This window comes from Talaromyces amestolkiae (genome assembly GCF_001896365.1).
Source record: "Talaromyces amestolkiae strain CIB chromosome Unknown scaffold15.1, whole genome shotgun sequence".
NCBI lineage: Eukaryota > Fungi > Ascomycota > Eurotiomycetes > Eurotiales > Trichocomaceae > Talaromyces > Talaromyces amestolkiae.
Window position 1 is genome coordinate 494,128 of NW_024468051.1, and position 16,713 is coordinate 510,840.

At 47.8% G+C, this 16,713-nt stretch overlaps 4 protein-coding genes across 4 annotated transcripts; 1 reads left to right on the forward strand and 3 right to left on the reverse strand.

Moving 5' to 3' along the window:
• Positions 1-920: 920 nt before the first annotated feature.
• Positions 921-4,784, forward strand: BHQ10_007391 (uncharacterized protein; the record flags this gene model as incomplete). Its single annotated transcript, XM_040880081.1, has 6 exons — positions 921-1,096; positions 1,155-1,416; positions 1,470-1,838; positions 1,894-2,713; positions 2,768-3,130; positions 3,190-4,784. 6 exons carry the CDS (start codon positions 921-923, stop codon positions 4,782-4,784), a joined length of 3,585 nt encoding a protein of 1,194 aa, XP_040735894.1.
• An 888-nt stretch (positions 4,785-5,672) lies between these two features.
• BHQ10_007392 (uncharacterized protein) lies at positions 5,673-8,632 on the reverse strand (the record flags this gene model as incomplete). The annotated part of the gene is made up of 3 exons (XM_040880082.1): positions 5,673-7,093; positions 7,163-7,816; positions 7,867-8,632. 3 exons carry the CDS (start codon positions 8,630-8,632, stop codon positions 5,673-5,675), a joined length of 2,841 nt encoding a protein of 946 aa, XP_040735895.1.
• Positions 8,633-10,536: 1,904 nt separating this feature from the next.
• Positions 10,537-12,834, reverse strand: BHQ10_007393 (uncharacterized protein; the record flags this gene model as incomplete). The annotated part of the gene is made up of 1 exon (XM_040880083.1): positions 10,537-12,834. The coding sequence occupies one exon, from the start codon at positions 12,832-12,834 to the stop codon at positions 10,537-10,539; it is 2,298 nt and encodes a 765-aa protein (XP_040735896.1).
• A 1,019-nt stretch (positions 12,835-13,853) lies between these two features.
• Positions 13,854-15,779, reverse strand: BHQ10_007394 (uncharacterized protein; the record flags this gene model as incomplete). Its single annotated transcript, XM_040880084.1, has 2 exons — positions 13,854-15,124; positions 15,254-15,779. 2 exons carry the CDS (start codon positions 15,777-15,779, stop codon positions 13,854-13,856), a joined length of 1,797 nt encoding a protein of 598 aa, XP_040735897.1.
• Between the last annotated feature and the right edge of the window lie 934 nt (positions 15,780-16,713).

Here is a 16,713-nt window from a genome sequence, read left to right on the forward strand (position 1 = left end):
GAGCGACGAGGAAATCTGACTGGTGCTGTATCAACGAGGCGTACGATCTTAAGAAGCCAGTCGCTACAGATGGGTCGAATGTAGAAGCCAAAGGGCCGGAGTCCGTGTGCCTTTGACAGAGATACTGAGCCCAAAAATGGTGATTCAGGAGGCAAATAGGAATTGGCTTGATATAGATTTGGTTACGTCCCCAAAGAAGATGAAGATTTGGGTCCTCGCTTAGGAGAACGGTCCGACCTCTCAGTCTCTGTACATGAAGGGCATCGATGTTCTGACCGGATTTTCGGGCAACCAGCCAGAGATGATCATGTAGTTCGTCTAAGACCGGAGTCACCAATTCGTCGGTGAGAAAGTGATTGACGTCTTGCTGTCGGAGTGCGACTGATGGAAATCCTGGTACGTGACTGATAGTGGTGGGTGTGTTTTCTTGCGTGCTTGAACCATTGGAATCAAGCTGCGAACTTAACCACTCTTTGTTCAATGCTTCGAACTGTGTAAATGGGGGTTGAGAAAACATTTTCTGCAGATTATTCCATGACTTCGCAGTAGAAATATAAGCAGTGGATGAGGAGCGCTTAAAAAGCCCACTGCCTATCAGTATGCACCGCGGTAGCATGCACAAGACCAAAAATCCGAGTTCGCTGACCTGGGTTTTGAGTGGCCAGCCTTGCAGTAAGATAGCAAACAGCCTGAGCACCGGCTCTTTAATTCTTATTGAGATTTATTGCCGCCAAATTTATCACTCCTGGGCAGTTTCAGCCAGACTCTGAAGAACTTCGCATCCTTCATCCCCAATCATCTTTTTCCCCTTTGTATTGAACTACAGAAAAATCTTTGAATCAGTACCTGGGAACAATCATTTCGCTAGGCGACTGCCTCTCAAGGCTATGTAAAGCCTGTCACAAGTACAGTGTATTACAATGTGGAGAGTTACCTACACGGTCGGAGTAATTGTTCCCCTTGTCGCAGTCATAATATACGATTTCTTGATCCGCGGCATTCCCTCGCCCGTCAATCCAGCTCAGGCACACAAAGCACTACTGGGGGTTGTGCCAGCCAGTAACTATACTCAACCACAAGGCAGTAATGGGATTGAGTAATCATCTCCTCGACATGGGATAAACTTCCACAGAGGCCTGCTAATTGATTCACAGCATTATCTTTGTGCACGGGCTTGGCTCCAACCCGGCTACGACATGGCAGGCGCGAAGAGTGACCGACTCAGGCGAAGAAGATGTGACTTGGGTCAGTGATCTTCTGCCGGATGACCTGCGTCACCTAGAGGATGGCGATATCCGTCTTTACTTCTTCAACTTCGAGTCATTTTGGAAACGAGACGCGGTGCAAGTCAGGCTCGCAACCATCGGAAATGATTTTCTGGAGCACATGGCAAATAGTATACGTCGATCACAAGAAGTATGGGGATCCCGTAGTGCAAATAAGGCGTGACTCGTCTGACTTGAAACTAGGATCTCAATCGCAATTTCATATTCGTTGGGTATAGCTACGGAGGTTTGGTCATCAAGGAGGCTCTCACCCTTGCTCGTGGAAATCCAAATTTTGAGTATGTCTCCCAGCATACAAAGGCAATCGTCTTTCTGGGGACTCCTCATCGTGGATCTACGTTCAGCACTTGGGGTCGTCGAATGGCTCGTCTACTTCGATTGATCGGATCAAACCCTTCTATCCTTGGGGAGATAGAGTACGACTCTACCATGCTTCTGGATTTACATACAAGCTTCGAGGCCAGTATAGACGAAAAAATTCAGATCGTCAACGTCTTCGAGCAGCGACCAACTCTATTATTCAGTTTATGGTTCTTTCGATGGAGAGAGTTTGTAAGGATGCAACTATTTTACTTGGATAGTTTCTCTTGTCTGACTCCGGCCATAGTGTGTTCGTGAACAATCTGCCAAGTTTGGAGGAGGTAGGGTACGGAACATTGGCCTTCCCGTGGATCATCGCGGTTTAAACAAATTTTCCTCTCGCAATAGCAACTATCAGATGGTTTTATCCATTCTGTCAAACGCCATATCTTCCGAACCTCGACAAACTCGACGTAGTCAGGGCACAAAGGATGAGTTTCAAATTACGCTTCAGTTGCCGGTGCTACGCAACAATCGATTCAGCGGTCGAACACATCTTCTGCAGCAGGTCCATCGCTACTTCAAGGATGAATGCCCCGATTCCCAGCAATGCATCTTTGCTCTGCACGGGCCGGGGGGAATAGGCAAGACGCAAATCGCTATCGAATATGCATATAGCTATAAGAATAACTACTCGGCAGTGTTCTGGATTGATGGGGCCAGTGAATCAGCTATCCGCCGGAGTCTTACCCATGCGGCAGAACAGGTCTTGCAGCACTTCCGAAATACCCATACAAATGATACAGAATACAAAAGTTTTGAGGCACAATTGGTGGGTGATGTGAGTTCTAGCGTCGCGAAATTCTCAACTGCTGTCGGCGGGATCATGAATTGGCTGGCGAAGCAGCAGAATGATGAATGGTTGCTAATATTTGACAATGTCGATGATTTGGATTCATTTGACGTTCGCAATTATTTCCCCCGGGTTTCCTTTGGTAGCATCCTCATCACAAGTAGGCGAAAAGATATTTCCGGCTACTGGAGAAGCACTGAGGTTGAAGAAATGAGTGAAGACGAGGGCAGGTCTCTTTTTGCCACAAATTGTGGCTTCAATGGAAAAATCGACGGTAAGCCCAGAAATACGGCATTTCGATAGTTCTTCTCATTGACACAAGTGCCAGATCGTGTTATCCACGAATTGCTTGAATTATTGGGGTATTTTCCTCTTGCCATAGAGCAGGCTAGCGCCTATATATCTGCTCAGCAAAAGTTTCTTCCAGAACAACCAGAGCAATTTACGCGAGCCATCCAAAAATACATCGAGCAATATCACGTCAATGCAGAAAGGCTCCTCGCCCATAGGCGACCTCAATCTATGTGGGACTATCGTAACGACACAATACTCACTACATGGGAGGTGTCTCTTCAGAGGGTCGAGGAGGAAAAGCCAGAAGCCGCTGATCTTCTTTTTCTTTCCGGTTTCTTGTCGAATAATGACATATTCGAAGAGATGTTGTCAGATGATACACGGTTTCAAACGCACAGTACGCCTTCACCCTGGCGACGATGAGAATCATACGTAGCTGATATGTCGTTTTAACAGAGGAATCTATTCATCACTTACTTCTCTTACTCTCATCCTTCTCTTTGGTTCGCTTTTCATCCTCAATGGATGCTATTACTATTCATCCATTGATCCACTATTGGATTCGGCAGCGGCTGCCTCTACAGAGAAAGCAGGAACTTTCAGACAGGGCCCTCCGACTTCTTGCTCGTACACTACGATTGCGAAAACGAGAGGGTCGTTTGCATGATGATTATGAATACCGGCTCGTACCACACGTCCATGCAGCTCTCGAGAATGCCCGGACATACCTTTCCAAAGCCACGCCGTCGGCATCAGCGAACCCCCAGAATCCACCAGAACATCAGTCATTGCCTCGAGTCATATCCCTAATCTATGAAACACCACAGTGGTGGTACCTCTGGCTTATGGGTCAATTACAGGAGGCATGTTTGTCATTTAAATCTCTGCATCGCGAAGATGAACAATTGGAAGGTGATCCGTGGTTCCTCGCTTACAAACTGACCATTGCTGTGAGAAATTATAATCTCCCGGTCGCGGAAAAGTTCTTTCGATGGGAACTGTCGGAGGCATATATACGGCTTCATCCAATGCACCCCAGGTCTCTGACTATTGCAGGAGATCTAGCTTGGGTGTTGTATAGACTGCAACGCTTCGAAGAATCGCGGAGATGGTACAAATGGCTCTTGACAGCTCGGCAGCGTGTTTTGGGCCGTGGAAATTACGCTACAATGGTTGCTTTTATGGGGTTAGCCGCTCTCTATGAAGTAGAAAGAAATTTCGACAAGGCTCTTGAGTTGAAACTTACTGCGTATGAAGGGCGACTGGCTACGTTGGGCAGGGGGAATATGTTGACACAGAATGCCGCTAAGTGGGTTGCAGACCATTATTTGCACCTGCAAAAATACGATGAAGCAGATCAATGGTATTCACTTGCTTTTGAGGGAAGAAATCATACTTTAGGACCTGATCATGAAGATACCCTGCAGTTGGCTCATAATATTGGTCTTACATATGAATTCCAATCCCAGTTTGACGAAGCTCTAGAATGGTACTCTCTTGCTTTTGAGGGAAGAAATCATACTTTAGGACCTGATCATGAAGATACTCTATATTCCGCTCATAATATTGGTAACACATATTATAAGCAGGCCCAATTTGACAAAGCCCTGGAGTGGTATTCTATTGCTTATACAGGAAGAAATCATACTTTAGGACCTGATCATGAAAATACCCTGCAGTCTGCTTATGATATTGGTCTTACATATGAATTTCAATCCCAATTTGATAAAGCCCTGGAGTGGTTTTTCATTGCCTATAAGGGACAAAATTATACTCTTGGGCCGAATCACGAAGATACTCTATGGACTGTTTATAATATTGGTATTGTATATGAAAAGCAATACCAATTCAATAAGGCACTGGAATATTACACTATTGCTTTTAAGGTCTTTAATGATACATTAGGACCTGGTCATGAAGATACACTGACGACTGCTCATAGAATGGAAGTCGTGCGCAGGTCTCAGGAGCAAGCCACCGCAAATGTTATCAAGGAAACTCAGACCAACCATATCACGGCTTTACCTCAGCGGGAACCTCTAGAAGACTAATAGTGAAGACAATACAACGCGCATATTTGACGAGTTTCACATATACTTGAGTATATATATGATGGTTTGACGGGCAGGCCGTACCTAAGGGGCAGTCGCTTTGTTATTGTTTATATTGATTGGTCTTTGCAGAAAAGGTTGATGTTCCGTTTACTAGCGACCAGACTTGCAACCTATATGAACGGACATCAATCGATACTTCCACCTGCCTTTTCTAATGAACTCATGGAAAGCATGTCATCGCACCGGGATTTAGCTCATGGCTTCAAGCCGAGTATGGGATGAAGCGTTGACCAGGAGTTCCATTGGGGAGCTCTTCCAAATGGTGTGATTGTCTATAACTGCGTTAGTTTGGAGTTCTGAAAGACTAGGGTAGGCGGGATTTACATTGGGTTTGACTTGTGATGACCCTAAGACAATTCAGGGTGCATGTGTTCTCTTGCTGTAAATTTGTTAATCTTGATAGCACGATAATGTATATACTTGAGTTTATAATCGTCCTTTTACTTAGGTAACCTTAGAAGGGTTGAGGCTAGTAGAAATACTTTCGATTAACTAGGTAGCCCTTTGATAATATCCATCCTAAGAAAGGTAAATGGTTAACCAGAAATATAAAATTGGGAATCATTATAACATAGCTACCTAAATGTAGGCGAAAACTTTACAATAACCTCCCATGTCCAACATAAATCTCGTCTCATTATGTATGTATACCATGTCGTGACAAAAGGATATCAAGTATCTATACCTCAATGCAAACGCCGCGCCAACCATCCTCCCCATATTATTTTTGTACAGTAATAGGCATTATGCATGCCTGAAGGTTTCGAATCTGTCATGTAGCCTCAAGCTTAGACAGACTGAAATATATATATAGAAAATTGTTGGTTATATGGCCAATCCACGAACGAGTAGCCAGAGTACTACAGGAACAATGACATTGTCGTTGCCTCCCGTCAGAACAGCCTCGGTCAAACTAGCACCGCCAGCAGCAAGAAGGCATTTCACAGCAACAACGCCCCAAGACGACATGCTGATGAAAGCCGCCGATGATACAGCCGCCCATCCACCAACTGCCAGCCACATACGAGCAACCATCAAGCCCGCAAAGACAGCAATCGTGAATGCCAAACTACCCTCTAGTGACTTGCCGCCACCCCAGAACCACTTGAGACGACCATATCGTCGTCCAACAAGGGATGCTGCGGCGTCTCCCATGCCCACGCAGACGATCCCGCTGACCATACTGACATCTCGAGATGGAACTTCCCAGCCTGACCAGGGGCTCTCAAGATCGTCGTCAATAGTGACACGCGGCAAATCGGCGAGAGACAACCAGAGAGGAATAGCACAGCCAATGAGCAAGAATATATGGGAGACAATGACCGGACCCCGATGGTCACGACCGTCAGTGTACGGTGCCAGGAAATATGTCAACGGTTTGGCGACGGGTGGCACTTGAGATGCGCGGAGAAGATCGAGCAGTAGGAAAAGAGCCAGGACAAGCGTCAATGCTAGTGCTGAGTAGGCAGGGTCGATATACGTCACAGGCAAAAACATCAGCACCATCATTCCGTGAAAGATCTTCCGCCTAGTATCCACCTCGGCAATTTTGCTGAGTTGAAGGACTGTGGCCAATCCAACAATCAAGACCAAAAGACAGTGTCCGCTAATCAAAAGACGAGTATTTGCTTCACCGAATGTATCACGACGTAGATGTTCGACCCAGCCTCGATGGCAAAACTGATTTTCCTCATGACGTTTCGGTAGCTGGATCCAATACTCGAGATTCCACTTCAATGTCCAAAGTCGGAAAGAAGAGATATTTCCAAATAAATATCCTAAAGCCCAACCGAAAGGATCTTTTCCGTGTAAGGCTTCGTTCGTAATATAGAGTCGGATCGGAAGGAGTATGATCGCAATCATCGCTGTGAATATGTATCCTGCGAACAGCCACCGTCGAATGCGCGCTTGAGCGGCGGTTAGAGTAAGGAAGGAAGCCAGATCAGGTGCCATAGACCGCTTGCGTCTTCCGCCCGGTGTGGTTCGAGGAGGTGCTCGCCCTGTTCTGACAGTTTCGAGGTCATCGACAGTAGAAATAGTATGTCGTCTTTTGTGTGATTGCAGAAGACTTTTGGTGGCTGCCCAAGACGAGGGCCAGAGGTCGTCTAGCCGAATTCCTTCTTTCAGGTCGCGCTGTGACCAGAATCCATTCTGGCGAGGCAGACTGCTCTGACGTGCCTGGGGTCTTTGAGGGCTGTCGGCATCATCTTCACTATCAGAGTCCAACTCTTTTTCGCTGTTTGTGCCTATGGCACTAATCTTTTCACAAATCTTGTGGTCTATAAAATTGATAAACTTTTTCGGAGAGAACGAACTACTTGGGGGTTTGCGAAACTTCCAGGTCGGGATTCTAGCCAATGTAATCTCCCATCGAAGAACGGTGCGGCAGAGAACCCAAACACTCAGCCCGCCCAACCATAGTAGCGTCTTTAGTATCTGAGCTTGAGGCGATTTGGCGAACAGAAGGAGATTTGTCAAACCTGATCCCAGTAGATGAAGCTCCGCGGGAAGTAGGCTCGTGGCGAGGAGAAAGTCAAGAGTAGCAATCAATGCTTGGTGCAAGGGGTATAAGAGAACAAGCACCTCGGAGTCGAGTCCTTTTGTCGATAAAGGTTCGGACATAGTGCTGATATATGAGATATCGTGCTCGGAAAGAATTATCGGAATGACGGAAATAGCCCAATGCGTAACACTGGCGTGGCCATGCTGCAAAATGTGTAGTGGAACGACTTGAGGGGGTATCGAAGAAAGACTAAGGACAATGTTTGGCAAAATCAACGCTGGACGATGATGCATGGTCGATAAGGCCACAAAAACAGGTACGAGAACAGGGTATAACAGGGGCGCCGGATCGAAGCTGCTGGGTATCGTAAAAGTGAACGTCAGACGTGGCTTGCCGCGCCCGGCCGATAAACGAAGTGGATATAGAGCGTAGAGGGCAGTGATGAGAGATAGGAAGGATCGAATTTCTGGATCAAATTAGCTATGTGATATTGAAGACTAAAAGAAAAGCACACACCTTTATGCCACGATGATGCATATGAGCGCGCATCCTCTCGAAGCAACACCACGACACCGACGGAAAGCAACAAAGCAGTCTCTGTCACTCTGCGCATAACTTCGTTTCTCTTCCGGCGCGCAACAACCCCTCGTACTGTAGCATATGTAGCATTACTGCGCATCGATTCCTCGCTCGAACTCCGTTTCGGTTGTCTTATCGGCGATCGTACAAACAAAGACCACGATTGGGGCGTCTCGTCCTGTAGCCAGAGCAAAGGATCATCGCGGCCGGCTGTGCTTCGTAGACCTTTGCGCGATGACCTTACCGGGGGCGCTGGTAAACCTTTCAAAAGGCCGGTGCTTTCGTCATCTGCTTCTGTGCCGCTTTCGCTCGATGCCCGAGGAGAAGTCCTCGACCATCCATTGCCATTCCGGTTGGTGTTCCGTTGTTTCTTTCTCTGAACGAAATTTGAATGATCGTTTATACTACCCGAGTCGCTGGCTAGGTGATAATCGCTTCTCGCCGGGGAATCATCCTTTTCTCGATTTGATATCTTCGCGCCGATGCGATAATATGGATGCGGCGAGCGCGATAGTCGTGGCGAGTAATTCAAATCGGCCGTTGTGGAGTCTATAATGTCATTGTCAATGATTGTTGTCGCGTGGTTATCATAGTCATTGTCGTTGTCGTTTCGGCCATTATTAGGAAAGACAAACTCCGGCGACGGCTGTAAGTACGCGTGCTGGAAATCCCCACCCCTTCGTCTCTGCTGCGTAGATGCCATAGCATCGCATGTGCTGAGAGCTCCAATGAAACTTCTTCCCCTTGATGAGTGCATGCATGCGCTTATTCTGCCATCTCCTGCGGTTCGGTGTTTGTGGATGCGGCGGTGATGATGACAGGTGTCAGGCCAGCTCGGAGGGAATTTGATCGAACAACAATAAGAAAAACAATAGTCGGTATCACACACAATCCATTCCCAAGATGCAAGTATTACAACACCACAATCGATGGAGATAGTAGAAGGGCAGTTGGGAGATACTCGTTGAGCTGATAGGAGAAACACGATGTCTAATCACATGTTCGGAATGGCGCTTCCCGTCGTCGCCATTCGCCGTCCGAGCGCTCCTTCCAGCCTAGTCTGTACAACCACAGGCAGCCATTGGCCGCAACCGCCAACGTCAGCCGGTTCGCGGCGTGCACTATCTTCCCTAGTCCGTCTGGCCACCGTCTCTCGCGACAAATTAAGCGACGTGTTCTCGTGGCAGATTACTGTATTCAATGGATTCCGGAGACTGACTTTGCGACAGTGCGAGGAGTGGTCAGAGCAACTGCAGAACCCGCAAAAAAAAAAAATGGACGTGCTCCATCCGTGCTCTGGACGATAACTGCCTCCCCAGATTCGACAGGCACAATGGCTGGTTTACCTCAGACCTGACCAGGGACACGATACCCTTTTATCGGTGCTTTTGGTACTGACTCTCAGATCGATTCTATGTTGTGTCTAACGAGCGTGGACACCATACAGTAAACTTGCTGTGACTCAACACTGGTTGCTCAAATCTGTTCACTGGATGGTTCTGACGGGGCAAGCTCTACCCCATAAGCCCTTCCTTGGCATACGAGAGGGGGCTCGACCTTATTGAATGGCTCTCTGGAAACTTTAGCTAGCAACTCCTAGATACATTGTGTTATCGTGATATCAGTCTAATCTTTCTACCCGAAGGATCCATCTAGTAGCGCTCAGACGGAAGGCGCTGATATCCTACGATGAGCCTCTTCAATGACAAGCCTCTTCAATGACAAGCCTCTTCAATGACAAGCCTCTTCAATGACAAGCCTCTTGCATATCACTGAGAACAGTTCAATGATACTAGACACTCCTACGGCGCGTTCGGCAACTGAAGGTATCTACCAACTTCTTCAATCCTTGTTACAACACATGAGTAAGCGGGAAAAGCTACAAGAGGTTTGTCCAAGGGCGAGAAAAGCCTGATAAGCCAAGAGACGCTGTTGCAAGAGGAGAGATGTATGAAACATCACCAACTTGTCATCCTCCTTGCTATTACTAGCAGCCCAGTAACTCTTAGGCTGGTCTGATATGAAAATCATAAGGTTGACAGCCAAGGATAGCGGGAACTTCCATGCCTGGAAGCATATTTACGGGGCGTCCGACTTGTTTGGGCTGTATATAGGCCAAATGCGAGCAAATCTGTGAGATAAGAGGGCTGCTCTCTGAGAAACTTATCCATACTGTGCAAGACATGCTTGCGTGACCATCCATGTTCGTAAATCATTATTCAAAAGATTACTTCGATTATTCCGCCTTCAGCCCACGAGTTTTACAGACTCATGTTCAAAGTCATGTTGGAGTAGATACATGGACCTTCAACCTCAACACCAGACTCATATTACACGGCCATGTCATCAGCTCCAAACCGGACGGCAGTACCACCGTTACTGGCATTAGAGTAATAAGCTGGCCAACATGCAATCGGCAACGACCAAGGATCCTTGACAGAGTCCAACAACAGATTCTGCATGGTTTTGGAAGTCTCATTATCAAGATCAGTGATTTCACCGGGTGCAATCAGATAAGTGCTAAAGAACTTGTAATGACTAAAAAACGGTGGGAGAGCAAGGATGAAGATCGGAAATAGCTTGATGTAATTTCTATAGGCATATGTTCTAAGCTTTCAGTTGCACAGTGATAGCAGCAGCAATACTAGAACCATCACCTCCGTAAACGTTATAACAAGGTACAACTTGTCCTTTCCAATGGCTCACCGACTGTCCATAGGATGTATAAAGGGTGCAGTGGGTGGAATGCTCAGCTGGTACACCGATCTCGGACAAAATTGCATCTATCCTGTCCCACAGATTTGTGTTCTGGGCCTCTGCAATCTCAATGGTATAAAACGACCCATTCCGTTCTTCGAGCTTTGTGCACCATATCCTCGATTCAAGGTCGGTGGTGCAGGGAACCTTGACTGGAGGTTTAATCGGTATACCCGTAGTACCGAGTGCCTGCCACTCAATATCACTATTTCGCGGGAGTTGCTCGACCTCAACCGTGAAGCACGGCGGATGACCAGCACTTTCATCGCCGTCAACCAACACTTCCCAATTCGGCAATGACGGTCTTCCCTGCGCCATTCTCGGATCTTCCGTGAGCCCATGCTTTATATCCCAAATATCTAAATCTGCTTCCTCTTCTGCTTCAGCCGTATCCCGTGAATGTATAGCTTGCCATAACCGACTCGCTATACGCGCCTTTTGACGCCCTCGCTGACGGTGGTCTCTGGACAGAAACACAACCGCACCAACCCACCAATCAACCTTTGTCGCAAGCCCAATTCTCCACAGATGCTGCAACGACAGCGTCGCATGAAGGCTGAAATTCTGGAACCATTTTTCGTCCGTCTGGTCAATTCCACCGGGTATCTCCATCGATGGTGGATCTAATGGGATCTGCCCAGCGATATACACCAGACCTCCTTTCAGACTGCCTGTTCCTTCTTCTTTGGGGTTGTATGGCACCGTAATAGCCTGCGAATAAGGCCCGATATTTGCCGGCGCCCAATAAGAGCGTGACTGGACGTGAAGGCCTTCCCTCTTCTGGCGTGGGCCAAGATCAATGACGGCTGAAATCATTACCTGGACGCCATCAGGTAGACGATCGCCACAAGCCACTGTGACTCTTGCGGGGGGGTTGGGTTTTGTGAAGAGTGAGACGTATATTGCGTTCATTGGGGTGAAGTCTGCCATTGATCGGAGCAGGACTGTGGTGAAGACGATGTCGTTTGTTGATATGGTAGATTGGGTGGTGGTGTTTTGTAAGAGTGATTGCAGCTTTTCTGTAATTGCGCGCATTTGTGCATCGGCCGTTGGGCCGGCTTCGGGGGCTGTGATATTTGAGATGGTGTGGAGGTTTCCGAGGGATATTGACGATGTGTTGATTGTCGAACCTGTCCTTGGACTTGATACCAGACCAAGATCTTCGCTGACAGAAACGAAATCTCCTTCTTGCAATCCCTTAAGGGCTTGCCAAAACCTCTCGTCAAACTGCGCCGGCCTCCTAACATCCTCCGGCGTCACTGCTGTCGACTCATCCTTCTCAACACATCTCGCCTTCAAAATCCTAACATGGCTCACACCACTATCAACCCTACAAACCTGTTTGTCATTCTCTTCCACAACAATCCTCTTCTTCCACAGAAAACCCGGTCCATCAAGAGCAAGAGTCTCGTACTCTCCCCCTTCACCCAGAATCGCCCCTTTCAACGTCTGCGCATCATCAACATACGGCCTCATAACCTTCTCAAGCCGTCTCTGCGTCTTGGGAGCTGCAACATTCTCCCATAACATATCATCATCCAAMCCCCCCGACGCAACCTTGATGATTCGCGCATCACATCCCACAGCAGCCATATCATCCAACAACCCCCCTTTTCCCACCGAGACGGTAGAAGTAGAAGGAGGCAGAAAAGGAAACATCCACAAAAACGCCAACGGCACAAGCCCCAACCGTCCCGCGACATTCTCAATCCTCGTCCTTTGATACGTCGACAATATCGCGCCTGCAGAAACGGCGTTTGCATGCGGCAAGTCTCGTTTTATATGGCTTAGTAGCGGGATTAGGGATTCTGTTTCATCTTCTTGTAAGCCCTCCACAGTTTGAGGAGGAGGGAGGTCGTCACGGTATATCCGCGCCGTATCAACTGCGGCGCCGGTGATATCACCGCGGTACAAGGGTATACCCAGCGCAGATTCGTAGAGTGGTATAACGTTGTGCCCGATTGTTTGGTACATGAAGCTATCCATATCTTCTTCGTCTTGTGCACTACTGCCCTCGTCATTAGAGGGAGGACGAAGATTCGCCAGGGCGACTACGCGGTGACCATTGCGGATGCAGTGCAGAATCGAGTAGAGAGAGTCCTTGCCGCCTGAGATTAGGGCGATGACATTGAGGGGTTCGGTAGACATGTCTGCTTGGATGATTGACGATGATGTACATGTATAAACTCCCGTCTGGTCAAAGTCAGGCCATCAGTGCGCAGTTGTTGCCTATTCTTTAGAGACAACTCTATGTATGGCTGCAGCCAGAAGATTGCTTATAGAAGTGACAGCGGAGGGAGTTGACGATCAAAAAATTTGGAACGTCAATGTGGGGTGATTCCGCTAGTAGCCATACATGCTACGGCACTTCATGTTTACTTGGAAGATAAATGCTATGCAGGTGATTGCTGTTCTAATAAACACATAATAACAACAAATATATATATAAAGAATGGTGCTCGATAGTCAAGGGGTATGGGAAAAGAGAAAACATACAGGGTAAGTAGAATATTACAAAAATGTTCAAGATATGTGGCCAGCACAAAAACAAACAGGATAATTACAAACCGAGTAGGGTAGTTTCGCGAAGAAAGAAAAGAAAAGAAAAGAAAAGAAAAGCGAAGGGAATAGATAGATACATGAAGATAATAAAACAAACGAGGTGAGAAGAGGCAGTTCAAATGCAAGCAGGCAACGCAAAGCGACGGAGCACAACAATATATAACCAATAACCGCACCAATTTTTTTGTGTATCACCACTAGTATGTGCTGTGATGACTCGTAAGCTCTATCCAATCTGAAACCCAAACCAAGCCAAATCCAAAACAAGCAAGCAGATGATCCATTGGTCCTCCTTTCCACGACCTTTCGCCGACGCTGATGCCCTTGAGATGCGATGTTCAAAATGAACATCCACGAAATCATATCACCGACCGTGACATTCAATTGCATCAGCTTCTCTAAGCTTCACGGTTTGAATCGATCTGATGACTCGAGAACCCAGGCGCCAACAAAGAAAATGATAATATAAAAAAGTCGAAGCGAATTATGTTCTCAAAAGATGTATTACAATGTGCCTCTCGAAGTCGAGAAGGCTAAGGTGAAGATGTATCTCCTGGTCTCGTTTCATCGTAAACCCTCGGGTGAGGGAGCCTGGCATAGCAGGCTTATGCAACAGTCTCTTCTCGCTTGCGCTTTTTGAGACTGAGTCGACGATCTCCAGAGGTGGGAGAATCAGACTCAACGCTAGATCCTGACTCGCTGGTCGACTGTGTGGCAGCGGCACTGGCAGCCTCGTAAAGAACAGTGCCCAAAACACCGGCATCTTCTTCGTACATTTGGGCAGAAGGAGACACTTCGCTAGGGTCAAGGATACCCATGACGACAGCACCATTACCGTGTGTTCTAGCATGTTGAGCCAAGTTGTCACTGCGTGAGAATTTCTTCCCGCACTCGTGGCACTCGAATGGCTTATCCTGGGTGTGTAGAGAGCGGTAGTGACGCTTCAAGTGTTCCTGACGACGGAATCGGCGAGAGCACAATGTGCACACGAAAGTTTTGGATGGGTCATCGGTCAAGGACTGCTTCCGGCCACGACGGCTCACTGGCGCCTGCGCCGATGAGGATTCGGATTTACCTGAGACAGGAGTGGCAGCAGCAGATTCTGCCTTGGAATTGTTGCCGGACCCGTTGCTCTGTGTAGAGCCGCTCTGGTCTTGTGTCTGGTTGTCGTTGTTTTCAGCAGGCACCTGGTGGCCAATCGACGAAGCGTCGGAAAGCGACGGCTTCTTCTGGATAGCCTTCCGCGACGCACTGCTGCGCTTCTTGGTCTTCATGTCCACAGATGAATCACTGCTGTCCTCGGCTTCTTCAATAATCACAGTGGGCAAACCCGACCGCATAAACAGCTCCTCGTCATCCAGGTCGTCAAAGCTGTGCTCGCTGAGGAACTCGTCGTCGTCCAACGCGTACGGTCCGACACGTTGTCTCTTGTCACCAAGGAAAAACGAGTTGGCGGTCGAAGGAGCAAAGTCAACGATTCCGGTCACAAACTCCTCGTCTGAATCCAAGTCCGAGAAGGAATCAAATCGTGGCAGAGTAGGCAAGGTGGCTTCGACGCAGCTGGAAAAGGTCACCTGGACGGCTTCATGGGATGGAAGAGTCAAGTTGGCACCACTGAGCAACAACTTTTGCTCGTCCTCGTCTCCGGAGCTCAAGGTGGGCAGAGGAGGGAGTTCCGCAGGGGCTGAGGGTGCAGCGGCAACAGCGGAATCGACAGTCAATTGGCGAGGGTCGCAAAAGTCGGAGCATGCAGACTCAAACGAAGGAGTGAGTAAACCCGTGGGAACTGGGGAAGGCGAGGGAGACAGGGATGGGCAGGAAATGTTGGCGGAGAGAAGATCGGAGTTGGTGGTGAGCGAGGGCGGGTGGATAAATACTGCTCCCGTGATTGGTTAGTTACCCGAAATAGAACATTCAAAACAATGAAAGTATTCAAACGTTCAACATCGGAGTATATTCCATGTCTCAACCGTTTCAATAATCGTAAATAATGGATAAAACATACCTGGAGTAAGAGGAGGAGAGTTGGATCGACCCCATTCGGGCTTGGCGAGAATCTCAGCGTGGACTTCTGATTCACAGCCTTCTTTGACGCCTTCCATGCTCTCACAAGTGAAAGAACCGTTGACAGGAGTGTGGATCATGCCGCATGTGGAAGGCGGGCTGCTGATGCTGCTGGCGGCAGAGGACAATGGAGGAGTCGAAGGAAAGCTGTAAAAGTCGAATCGAGTGTCCAAAGCCATCAAGGCGGGGGAGCCATTTTGTTGTTGGATCATGATCGAAGGCTTCATGTGGGTTGGCTGTGGTGAAGCAATTGGTGTCAAGCTCATCTGAGAGTGCATGGGAAGCTTGGGAGCCAGTTGTGGGTGAGCAGCGAAGATGGGCTGTTGCTGAGGGTACATGGGCATCGGAGCGTGATACGTTGACATGTCTTGATGGGAGACGACGTATTGTCTGGGCTCTGTGTCTGGGTTGTAGAAGTAGTACTGCTGTCCCGTGAGGGGAGCAGACATTGAATATGTGCCGTCCATTGTTCTGTTCCTGTTAGTATCTTTGCAAGTCAAGATATCGATCATGTCACCCACCTATGCTGAGTCGGTTAGTAGAGAAAGATCGTTTGTCTCGAGACGAGATATTAATTATTAGAGTCGAACGGGTATGTCGAGATGTAGTATAGGTGTTGACCGTCACAGCACACTTTCCTCAAAGGAGTGAATAGGAAGAGTGTGTGGTTGGTGCTAAAATGTTCTTTCCTTTCGTTGATTGCTTTGTTGATATGACTTGTCGAGGAAGTCAATGGTGGTCAAATAGGATATAACAATTGAATTGATAAAAAAAAAGTCAAACGCAAGCAGCAAGGACGGAGATAGAAAGAGTAAAGTATAAGAGACGGAGACTTTCAAACGAATGACAGGACCCAAGGTCAAGCGMAAGCCACAAGATGGGACGTGCTTTGATTAACTTGGGAGCCGGAGGTTAGCTTTGAAAAAGAGGAAGAGAAGAGAAGAAGAATTATGAAAAATGAGGCATTAGAAGGTTAGGAAAAGAAAGGATATGCAGAAATGGAAGTTAGAGAAAGATATGGATGGGGAAAGTGGCAGAGGAAAGTCGAGGGACAGAAAGAGCGGGAAGTGAGCGAGCGAGGGCACTAAGCGGTTTAACAGGTAGACTGGGACGAAGTGGGTGCGACTATGCATGGATTGGGAAAGCGCAGTTTGGCGATCGCTCACACTCACTCTCTCTTCGTCTCTTCGACTCTTAGACTCTTACAGAGAGAGTGAAGCGTTGTCTGACTGGAGGACAGACTGACTCTGGACAGTGGAGTGATAGAGACGGCTTGTGCCCACATTTGGACCCAGACCGCGAAACCCTTAGCTACAGTAGCGTGGMACTAGTGTTACCACTGCGTACTAGTGGTATATTACTTTTGTGTCCATTGTGTGTCCACTTACTGTGCCCACCGTC